Source organism: Glycine max, chromosome 2, assembly GCF_000004515.6.
Source record: "Glycine max cultivar Williams 82 chromosome 2, Glycine_max_v4.0, whole genome shotgun sequence".
NCBI lineage: Eukaryota > Viridiplantae > Streptophyta > Magnoliopsida > Fabales > Fabaceae > Glycine > Glycine max.
Window position 1 is genome coordinate 32,236,361 of NC_016089.4, and position 11,894 is coordinate 32,248,254.

Genomic DNA, 11,894 nt, shown 5'->3' on the forward strand with positions numbered 1-11,894 from the left:
TCCCATCAAATCAAAGATAACAAGCATAACCATCATGGATCAATAGGACTTTATAAGGTCGGATTTCGGTAGGAAATTTGGCTTCGATTGTTCTGGCCTTTCCCTTTTTTGTTCCCTTTTCCCTTTTGTTTGGTGTGGGACAGGAGAGCAGACACAAGGATTTGGTTTGTAACTAAAGAAGGCGGTCACTTCACATCCCCATGTCTTAACCAAGTTACTATTGCTCTTCTCTTTTATTTTTCTTTCTGACTATTCTGCACATTGTTCAAACATTGTCTGGTCCAAAGAACTTGTGTTTCTTTTCTATTTTCCTTTGCTCTTCTCCATCTCTGATTGATTAATTCTTTCTCTTTCTTTTTTTTTCTTTTGCTTCCTTTCCTTGTTGTTTTTGTTCTTTGTGTTTTTTTTTGCTTTTCTATTTTTTTTATGAAAACATCTAAACCAAGATAATAGAAGCATCGCTTGGAAGACTCTCCTGCTTTCTCATCCTAAGGGAAGGTTGGAAATTTCCATCCTAGGTCAAGGTTATGGCAAAAAGTCGATGTTTGGCTCAAAAGGCCTGCAAAAGGCGGGACATAATGTATGTCAGGATATCTGTTTAGCCAAATGGCTTAGAAAGATGGGAATGCCCAAATCATCTCCACGAAACGCATATAATGATAATTAGAAATTCATGCAAAATTTAATCATAGCACACATCCATGCGAACACTAAAATATAAGGCTTTGTGGTCATGCAAACACTAAGGATTAGGGTTTGTTTCCACATTCAGGCCAAACCAGCATTTCAATGATTGGTTTTTTTTTATCAAGTCATACAAACATCCGAGTCCATTTTGGCATTCGGGAAAATCTTTTGTTGTTTTCACCCTCTAGGTGCACTTTTTTTTTTCAAATGCATATTAGTTTTAGATTTTTTTTTAGAAAAAGTTTGAATCCTAGGTGAAGTTATAACCTGAGACCGCACTTATTAAAGGGACAAAGGACGTGAGAAAGAAAGAAAACCATACACAAATCCCCTTTTTGTTTAGTTTTTCCGTCTGCTTCAAACAAATCATCACAATGAAATAACACGACAACATGCTGGAAGCGATAAACTAGAGACTAGTTCCATCACAATGAAATAACAATGTCAAGACATTGGAAGCGATAAAATAAAGTCAAGTTCCATCACAATGAGATAACAAACAAATACTGAAAGCGATAAAAACAAAATAAAGATGAGTTCATAGTTTTCAGCGATCCTAGTCAAGCGGCTCAACCTCCTCAAAGGAAGAAGGCCATCACATCGACCATGTCCTCGTCTTCCTGAGCTTCATCTTCATCAACGGGGGTCCCTGTGGGTCCTGCCCTTGCCTGAAAATTGGGCCTATCTCCAGGCCATGCAATTATGGCCTCGAACTGCTTGGGAGTAGGCCATGAGTAAGGATTGGGATCCTGGGTCTACTGATGCAGGGTGTAATTGTAAAAGCTCTCATTCAATTGTGCCTGACCCCTACGATTGGCCACCTGCTGGTCGGCCACATGCTGCATATAGAGTTCCATACTCTGCATGTGAGCAGAGATGGACTCTAGAGATGGTGGCTGCTGTAGAGGTGGCGATGGTGCATCTGTGTCTGGATGGATAAGCTTTGTGGGTGTAACCGGCACTACTCGCTTCCGGCAAGTGCACTGGATCGCACAAGTAGTATAAAACGGTAAGAATCGAGTATCAAACTCTCGGGGAACTTGTATTATTTGGTAAGCTATTTTAGCAAATAGGTGTCTGGCGTGTAAAGATAAGTGTGAATATGAACAAGTGTGTAAACTATCTGTGCAAAAAGGAAAATCACGCTAGAGAAATGATGTGTAAAAACAAGTAGAAAACACGTTGACCTTCCTAATATGTGCCTAATGCTAAAAAGATATTCTCTATCTAACAATGCTCATGTGTTCTTATGGTGTCTCCTGAGATACTAAACCCCGGTTCCTCATGATAGTTTAGCCTAATCCTGATCAAGCATTATCCGCAGATTCCTCTTGTTGGACTAAACTTAACCAGGACCGTATTAAGACACACCTACACAACTAAATTATCGCACCCCGATTCCTCGTGATAGTATGACACCTTAGCCCTGTACTATCAAGGACTTTAGAATCAGACCAGTTTCCACTGTTGAATGACCCTAACAACGCATGCATCTACATGAGCAAGATAAAAGTATACTGGAGTGAAAAGCAGATAGCACCGAGAACACACAAAACATCATTAAATAGATAGAAATATATTTACATAAGGTACCTACAGGGAAGATCCAACAGAGGATTTAGCTTTCCATAACCAGGAAGCCTTCTTTACAACAAAGAGAAGAACAAGATGAAAGATTGCCAAAATACAAGTGGTGAGGATGTCTCCTTCACCTCTAAGATCCCACAATCACTCACAAACTCATCTCAAGCTCTCAAACCGGCTCTTGCTTCAAGCTCTAGTTTTTGCAGATCTTCACACAGCAAAATCTCTCAAAACTCTTTGGAACTTTGACCTTTCTCTCTCTAGAATCTCTAGACATGCAAAGCTTTGAATCCCAGCCCAACTTTCTTCACAAAATCTGATTTCTGGCTTAAATAGGTGGCCTTGTTCGTGCTCGTGTGCTTACCACAATTATGGACCGCTTAGCGCACATTAGTGAATTTTTGCTTAGCGCGTGCCTTTCTCGCTTAGTGGATGGACTGAAGCGATGCGCTTAGTGAGATGAAGCGGTGTGCTTAGTGAACCTGTACAACTCATCTTCTTCTATAGTCTTCCTCGCGCTTAGCCCATGAGTGTTGCGCTTAGCGGACACTCGCTAAGCTAGCAGATTGGCTTAGCGAGAAGGTGAAAAAAAAACACTTTTCAAAGCTTGCCTAATTAACTTTAAATTGAGAGAAAATGATTATTAAACACACAAAATGGAAGTACTAAGTATTTATTACCTATACTTAACAGAAAATACTTATAACACTACAAAATAACCATAAATTGGAAGAGTTTGATACGATTTACACAAGTTTTATACATAAAAGTTAGTCGTATTCACCGACTAACAGGCACCCCATAGAACTGGCAGAGACTCGTGATCAAGGCCGAAAACCCCAGTGCTCTATTGGACTTTTTCGGGTCCACTGGATGTCGAAGAGGTGCGATCCCTTGAAATCGGTAAATGGCATCCGAGATTAGTTGGGCCACATGAATACTAACTTGAGTCAAGATGGCGTAGACCAGCTGGCACTTCGGCAAGGGAATATTAAAATTATGATCGCTGGGGAGGATGTTACTGAGAAGCAGTGTCATCCATTTCTGTGTCAGGGTAGTCATGCTAGTATGCATGATCCACACCCGTCTCCCCGTCACACTTTTGGTGAAGTCCTGCCTCGGAACACACAGTAGCTAGCCGATGGCCTCCTCATTAAACCCCGAAGCCTGACTCCTTCTTTCGCTAAACTCGCAACGTTGCCCCTCCTCTAGGACCAACAGATGCCCCAAGAACTGATTAATGTCATCATCATCAAAGGAGGCCTGTTGGCCCTGCACCCAGGAGTGCTTATCCCTAACTGCTTCCTCTATGGGCCATGCGTTACTGTAGAATTCCACGACTATTTCCGGGTCATATTTAGCCATGGGCCCTGCGAGTTGAGTCCATTGCCTCTTGGCAATTTTCTCTTGGAACTCAGTGTATTCTCCCTCTCTCAGCTGGACCCATCTCTCCTTGAGGAAAGACCAACTCTTGATCGCTTCAAAGCGGTGTTGGTGTTCCTCACTTCAGAACTGGTGTCCGTCAAATTCTATATCCGCTTGTGGGGCCGCACTGGATCCTTCCCCTATGGCATCCTTCCTTGCCTTCTTAGAGAGAAGCTTCTTTGGAGCCATTTCCTGTAAAGACATATCCATAAAAAGTTAGTTTGCATGTAACGCACAACCATCATTCCATTTATCTTAAACAAGCAAAAGCCAAACAATTTGGACGGTGTATGTTTCTTTTTACCAATTGCAAGTGTTATCGCGCAATTAATTAAAACCAAACATACATCGATGCATGTATTATTTGTTTAAAAAACATTTTAGCTACCTAGATGAAAGGTGCCTATCATAGTGTAGCAAGCTCAACCAATAATTAGGCTAATTCCAACCAATCACTTTCTCATATTCATGCAATTCATGTATTTTGCATTCAAACAAAGTTTAGATTTCTTTGCCTAGCTCATGTTCTTGGAATTTTGATCTAACCACTAAGTTGCCCATGCATTCCAAATGATGCCTGTATATGTGCCAACCTCATTTCACAATCCAAATTTCACAACAACACATGCAATGGTCATTGAGGCATTTTATCGAACGGTTGGTGGGCACATGTTTAAGCATGTAAAAATAAGGAAATTAAAACAATATGACATGCCAATCTACATTAGGATCAAGGATAGGCCTAGGGCCATCCATTGCAGCCCCTAATCAAACATTCAAGTCATGGATTCATCATGCAATCCTCCCTAGGAAGGGACCAGTCACTAGAACCATGAGCAAGAGGCTCCAAGAAGATTGGGCTAGAGCTGCTGAAGAAGGCCCTAGGGTTCTCATGAACCTCAGGGTAGATTTCAGAGCCCATGGGCCAAGGTTGGGTCCAATTATCTTTGTACATATTAGACTAGGATGTCATTATATTTGGTCCCTGTATTTAGGGCTCCATATTGTAGGTAGGGTACCCTAGAAATATAGGATTTTTTCAGCCCTTGTATTTTAGGGCACCTAGACTAGTTTTTGTATTAGGGGTAGTTTTGTAATTTCACATGCACTAAGTGGATATTTGATGTGTGTGGTTGGAAATAAATTTAATTGAATTGGTAGAAGCCCAATCCAATTAAATTTTAGAGGGAGAGGTGAGCATTTGCTTACTACACCCCATTGCCACATAATATAGTCACAATTTGTGCATGTCCTTCATGCTTTTCATGCCTCATGACACCTAAGCACACTTAGTGGAGAATCTTGGAATTGATCTTGGATTAGTGGGCTGAACCATAACTAAAATTCACTAATCATAATTAGTGAAATTTTGGCTCCACAAATTCAATTTCAAATTCAAGTGAAATTTGAATTTCCCTCCAATTTTGTGAGACACTTAGGCTATAAATAGAGGTCATGTGTGTGCATTTTTTAAAAACTTTGATCATTTGAATATTAACTTCAGATTTCAGAGCTCCTTTAGAGCACAAAATTTCATGCTCTTCTCTCCCTCTCCCTTCATTCATCTCCTTCTTCCTCCAAGCTCTTATCCATGGCCTCCTATGGTGGTGAGCTTCTTCTAGACTCATATTCTCCTTGAAGTGGCGTCTCCTCTCTCTCTTCCTTCTCCATTCCACTGCCATTCATCTTCCAAGAAGCAAAGGAATCCATTGATGAAGAAGATCCTAGGCCTACAAGCTCCAATGGAGCTTACATCAATTCACACACAAATCATCTCAAAAAATTGCAAAGAACATAACAAATAAAGCACCAAGATACCACAATGGAAAGGTAAAATTTGAATGGAAATGGTACTTACTTGTGTGAGATGAAAGAAATGTGAAAAATGAAAGCAAAAGGGCACAATGGAAGCTTGGGGCTGCTTGCAAGGGTGGCTCTCGTAAACTTGTTGGAGGCTTTGAGTTTTGGGGAAGAAATGGGGTGAAAATGGCTTCAACCCTCCCCTTTTTAAATTTTCACGTCAGACACGCTCACCCAAGCGAGCTGATGATTGCTTTTTCGCAAAAAGATCTTTACAAAGTTGTGTTGTTCATTGTTATTTTTTTTTTTGTAAAAATCCTATAATCACATATAAATTTAGGCGAATTCAGGATATAATTCAAGGAAACGAACAAGTATGAAATAGGAAATTAAAAAGCAAAGTTAGAGATACTAGGCTGCCTCCTAGGAGCGCTTCTTTAACATCTTTAGTCGGACGTGGGGTGACGATCGATCGATCCTTGGTCTAGCACCAGCTCGTACTTGCCCCTAAGCTTGGACAAAGAAAGTGTCATCCTGCAAAAAATGTGAAACAATACTACAAGATCCTTGTATTACCTTTCACCTACCCCAAGCGCTTACCCAAATTGGTGTGGTGCTGACCATCACTCAAAATGACTCTTTATTCATCTTCCAATTTGCAAGATCCCGGATGATAAGATGAAAATGCATGCATGTGTATGATCGGACGTTAAATGTAACAATTAAACAGGTGTTATCATGTTCAATTTTATTTAAACGCTTACAACACCCCGTTGATCGAGCCAAATGGCTCTGGATTCAGTGAGCAAGATCGAGAGTGTATGTTCTTAAAGACAATGAAATGTAAAAGACACAACACAGGAGGTTGAGATACAAATCATTAACCCACATTCATTAATGTTGCGATTTATGGTTTACAAAAGATTTCAAGATTTGGAGATTCTAATGAGTTTGTGAGGAACAATCATATGTTGAGCCTTCTAATTGCTCCAGGCGCTATGCGTAATATTGCTTGACGATATCGGAGTTCACAGGCGAAGGTAACTCTTCGTCATCCATGTTTGTAAGCAACAATGCTCCTCCTGAAAAAGCCTTCTTCACAACAAATGGTCCTTCATAATTCGGGGCCCATTTCCCTCTGTGGTCCTTTTGAGCCTGTGATACTTTCTTTAGGACAAGATTTCCCTTGCTGAACTTGCACAAGCACACGTTCTCGTCAAAAGAATTCTTCACCTTACTTTGATACAGTCGCCCATGACTCGTGGTGGCCAATCTCTTACCCTCGATAAGATTTAACTGATCAAAGCGAGCTGGGGCCCATTCTGATTCTTCCAACCCGGACTCGGCTAGGATTCTCAAAGAAGGAACCTGCACCTCAAATGGGAGCACAGCCTCTATCCCGTACACCAAAGAGAAAAGGCTTCCCAGTAGACGCGCACACCGAAGTTCGATAACCATGCAATGCAAAGGGGAGCATCTCATGCCAATCCTTGTACGGCACGGTGATCTTTTGAACTATCTTCTTGATATTCTTATTAGCAGCCTCAATTGCCCCATTCATCTTAGGCCTATAAGGCGTGGAATTATAGTGTTGGATCTTGAAATCCTCACACATCTCCTTCATCATCTTGTTGTTCAGATTGGTGGCATTATCGATGATAATTTTCCTGGGCAACCCATATCAGCAAATTATCTCCTTCTTGATGAAGCTAATCACCATACTCCTAGTCACACTAGCGTATAAAGCTGCTTTGACCCATTTGGTGAAGTAGTCAATGGCGACTAAGATGAAGCGATGTCCATTTGAAGACTTACGCTCAATAGCTCTGATCACGTCTATGCCCCACATAGAGAATAGCCAAGGTGATGCCAAGATGTTCAAAGGTATGGGTGGAGCATTGACATTATCAATGAAGGCCTAGCATTTATGGCATTTCTTTACATGAATGCAACAATCACTCTCCATACTGAGCCAGTAATACCCCGCTCTCAAAATTTTCTGGGCCATGGCATGGGTTCCAAAGGATCCCTCATGCACCTCTACCAGCATTTTCTCAGCCTCTCTAGCATCCACACATCGAAGCAATACCATGTCATGGTTCCTCTTGTATAGGATACTTCCGCTCAGGAAGAAGCTGGCCACCAACCTTCGTAACGTTCTCTTGTCGTTGTCAGAGGCCTCCTGCAAGTACTACTTGTCTTCGATGTATCGTTTGATATCGAAGTACCAAGGCTTACCATCCTTCTCTTCTTCTATTAAGCAGCAATGTGCAGGCTTGCCAGGACATCTAAATTCGATGTATGGCAAATCTCCGTGCGGGCTTAGCTGAAACATGGATGCTAGTGTGGCAAAGGCGTCGACCATCTGATTTTCCTCTCTAGGAATATAATGAAAGGATATGTCATCGAAGAATTCTATCAACTTCCTGATGTAAGCCTGGTAAGGCACCAATTTATGGTCTCTGGTCTCCCATTCACCCTTCAGCTGGTGAATTACCAAAGTCGAGTCCCCGTATACCTTGAGTAATTTGACCTTGAAGTCGATTGCCACTTGGATCCCATGGGTGCACGCCTCATACTCAGCTATGTTGTTTGTGCATTGGAAACCCAACCTAGTCATGAAAGGTATATATTGTTCGTCTGGGGAAACCAACACTGCCCCAACCCTATGGCCTAGTGCATTAGACGCCCCGTCAAACCACATAATCCATTTGTCCTTGTCTTCATCCTCTACTTCCTCTTCGAACAAGGTCATGATGTCCTCATCTGGGAATTCTGGATGCATGGGCTGATAGTCATTGATGGGTTGTTGAGCCAGGTAATCTACCAAGGCACTCCTCTTTATTGCCTTTTGAGTGACATAAACAATATCAAACTCTAACAATAGAACCTGCCGCTGATCGATCCGTCCAGTGAGAGTGGGTTTTTCAAAGATGTACTTGGGATCCATTTTGGATACCAACCAAGTGGTGTAATTCAGCATGTACTGCCTTAAACGGTGAGCTGCCCACACCAAGGCATAACACGTCCTTTCTAGCAAAGAGTAGTTCATCTCGCATGTCGTGAACTTCTTGCTCAAGTAATAGACAGTCTGTTCCTTTTTCCCAGACTTGTCATGCTGTCCCAACACACACCCCATTGACTCATCTAACATGGTCATATACAGGATAAGGGTTCCTCCGGGCACTGGTGGCGCAAGCTCAAGAGGATTCATGAGGCACTGTTTAATCCTTTCGAACACCGCTTGACAATCATCATCCCATTGGACAGATTGATTCTTGCACAATAGCTTGAAGAGAGGCTCACAAGTGATGGTCAGCTGTGAAATGAACCTCGCTATGTAGTTCAATTGTCCCAAAAAGTCTCAGACGTGCTTCTCGGTGCATGGCTCGGGCATTTCGAGGATGGCCTTTACCTTGTTCGGGTCTACCTCTATTCCTTTCTGACTCGCGATAAAACCGAGCAACTTTTCGGATTTGACCCCAAAAGTACACTTTGTAGGATTTAGCCTTAATCGGTATTTATATAGCCTCTTGAATAACTTTCGCAAGTTGACAAGGTGCTCCTCCTCGGTCTTTGATTTAGCGATCATGTCATCCACGTAAACTTCAATCTCTTTATGCACCATGTCGTGGAATAACACCACCATAGTCCGCTGGTAAGTTGCCTCAGTGTTCTTGAGCCCAAAGGACATCACTTTGTAGCAGAAAGTTCCCCATAGGGTGACGAAGGTCATCTTCTCCGTGTCCTCCGGTGCCATCTTTATTTGATTATAGCCTGAGAACCCATCCATGAAATAAAATAGGGCAAAATTGGTGGTGTTATCCACAAGGATGTCGATGTGCAGCAAAGGAAAGTTATCCTTTGGGCTGGGTCGATTTAGATCTTGATAGTCCACATATATTTGCGCCTTTCCATCCCTTTTAGGGACTGACACGATATTGGCAACCCATTCTGGGTACCAAGCAACGGCCAAGAAACTAGCATCGAATTGCTTCTTCACTTCTTCTTTTATTTTTAGGGACATCTCGGGCTTCATCCTCCTCAGATTTTGCTTTACCAGGGAACACTCAGGATTTAGAGGTAATCTATGTTGTATGATGTCGAAACTCAAACCAGGCATATCTTGGTAAGACCAAGCAAATTTTTCTTGGTAGTCTCGCAACAGAGCTACCAATTCATCTCGGATGTTTGCGGACATGCCAGTGCCGACCTTGACTTCCTTTCTTTCTTCGTCAACACCTAAGGTTACAACCTCCGTTTCCTCTTGGTATGGCTTCACTTCCCTGTCTTTTTGCTCGACCATTCTTTTCAACTCTGGAGGAAGCCCCCAATCCTAAAAAAGAGTGAAATAGGAATAAAGATGAAGGAAGAACAAGAAAAAGAAAACCAAAAAGAAATAAAAGAAAAAGAAGAAGAAAAAGAAAAATAAAAAAATCAGAAAAATGAAAAAAAAAAAGGTTGATGAGGAGAAAAAGAAAAGCAAGAGTGAGGTTTCAAGAGAGAAAAAGAGAGAGATTACTTCAACTGAAGGCAAGGAAGTACCATATCCATTGGTACCTTCCAAGAAGGATAAAGAGACACTTAGCCAGATTTCTTGACATCTTCAAGAAGCTGGAGATCACTTTGCCTTTTGGAGAAGCTCTCCAACAGATGCAACTCTATGCTAAATTTTTAAAAGACATGTTGACAAAGAAGAACTAGTAAATACACAATGACACAATAGTCGTGGAAGGTAACTATAGTGCGGTCATTTAACGCATCCTTCCCCCAAAGCATAAGGATCCCAAAAGTGTCACTATACCGTGTTCTATTGGTGAGGTTGTTGTGGGTAAAGCTCTCATATACTTTGGAGGTAGTATCAATTTAATGCCTCTCTCCATATGCCAACGACTTGGAGAGGTAGAGATAATGCCCACATGCATGACCCTCCAATTGGCTGATCGCTCCATCACAAGACCATATGGAGTGATCGGAGACATTTTGGTTAGGGTTAAACATTTGATCTTTCCAGCTGATTTCGTAGTGACAGACATTGAAGAAGATGCTAACATTCCCCTAATTCTTGGAAGACCTTTTATGTCCACCGCAAGCTGTGTGGTAGACATGGGGAAGAGGAAACTACAAATGGCCATAGAAGACCAGTAAATCAGTTTTGATATGTTTCATGAAGAGAAAGCTTTGCCTGACAAAAATGTTTGTTTGAAGGTGAATGTGATAAAGGAAAAGAGACTAGAGAAGAAGGTTCTGGAAGTTGTAACCTTGTTGGACCCTGGATAACAGGATGATGCGTCAAGCTAGTGACGTTAAAAGAGCGCTTACTAGGAGGCAACCCAACTTTTCTTTCCCTTTTCTCTTTTTCATTCTTATCTCTTGCATGTAGTTAGGATAATTGCTTGTGATTATGATTAATTTTGCAGCTTGTTTAGTAGTGAACAAGGGGGTTTTTAAGCTCATGTGAAGAGATGGATAGAAAAGACTTAGAAAATTTTTTTTAGTTGTCCATCCGCTAAGCGCAACCCTTGCGCTAAGTGCCATGTCGTCACGCACTAAGCTTGAGCTTGCTCGCGCTAAGCGCTTAGACCCCTGACTAGTTGGCTGAATAATTCATCTAATCGCACATCACTGCGCCAAGTGCCATGTCTTCACGCGCTATGCCTGAGCTTGCTCGTGCTAAGCGCTTAGACCCCTGACTAGTTGGCTGAATAGTTCAGCTAAGCGCACATCACTACGCTAAGCCCAACATCTTCACTGGAAGTAAACTTCAAGCAGTGGGCTTAGCGGAGATGATGCGCTAAGCGCCACTTCTCCTCTGGGAAATTTTATTGTAGCAGCGCTAACCGCGCTGTCCTGAGCTAAGCCCCATACCCATTCTAGAATTAAACTTTCACGAGTTGGACTTAGCCGCAAGATGCACTAAGCGCCAATCCCTTACTATTTTTGAATTCTTGGAAGTATGCTTAGCGCGCCTGTTGTGCTAAGCCTGAACTACTCTCTATAAGTTGAAGCGTGATTGCGCGTTAAGCCTTACATCGCAGGCTAAGCACATATTGCAGAAATTTTTTGTTGCAGAAAGCGCTAAGCGCAGCCTGCTGCGCTAAGCCCCAGATGCTCACTGGAATTTGAAACTTCAAGTTGGGCTTAGCGCTAGGTTAGGCTAAGCACAGGGTTACTCAGAAACCAAACATTTCATTGACGCGCTAAGCGCAGTTGTGCACTAAGCGCACCATACGAATTTTAGTTTTTAAAACCAAAGGTTGAGGCATTTTGGGTGCTACCTTTACACCAAAGTGTCTGCCCTTTGCAAACCTTGAGCTTTTGTGCTTTCTACTGTGTGCTGAAACCTACTTGCCTGCATTGTTCTTGCTTCATTCTACATTACAATCATAATCTAAGTA

At 42.0% G+C, this 11,894-nt stretch overlaps 1 protein-coding gene across 1 annotated transcript; it reads right to left on the reverse strand.

The window, feature by feature from the left end:
- Positions 1 to 7,687: 7,687 nt before the first annotated feature.
- On the reverse strand, positions 7,688 to 8,251 carry LOC102664629 (uncharacterized protein Mb2253c-like). The gene has a single exon (XM_006575927.1). It carries the CDS (start codon positions 8,249 to 8,251, stop codon positions 7,688 to 7,690), a length of 564 nt encoding a protein of 187 aa, XP_006575990.1.
- Positions 8,252 to 11,894: the final 3,643 nt, after the last annotated feature.

Coding starts and splice junctions, on each gene's coding strand:
- LOC102664629 (XM_006575927.1), bottom strand. CDS start 8,251: ATGACCTTGTTCGAAGAGGAAGTAGAGGATGAAGACAAGGACAAATGG.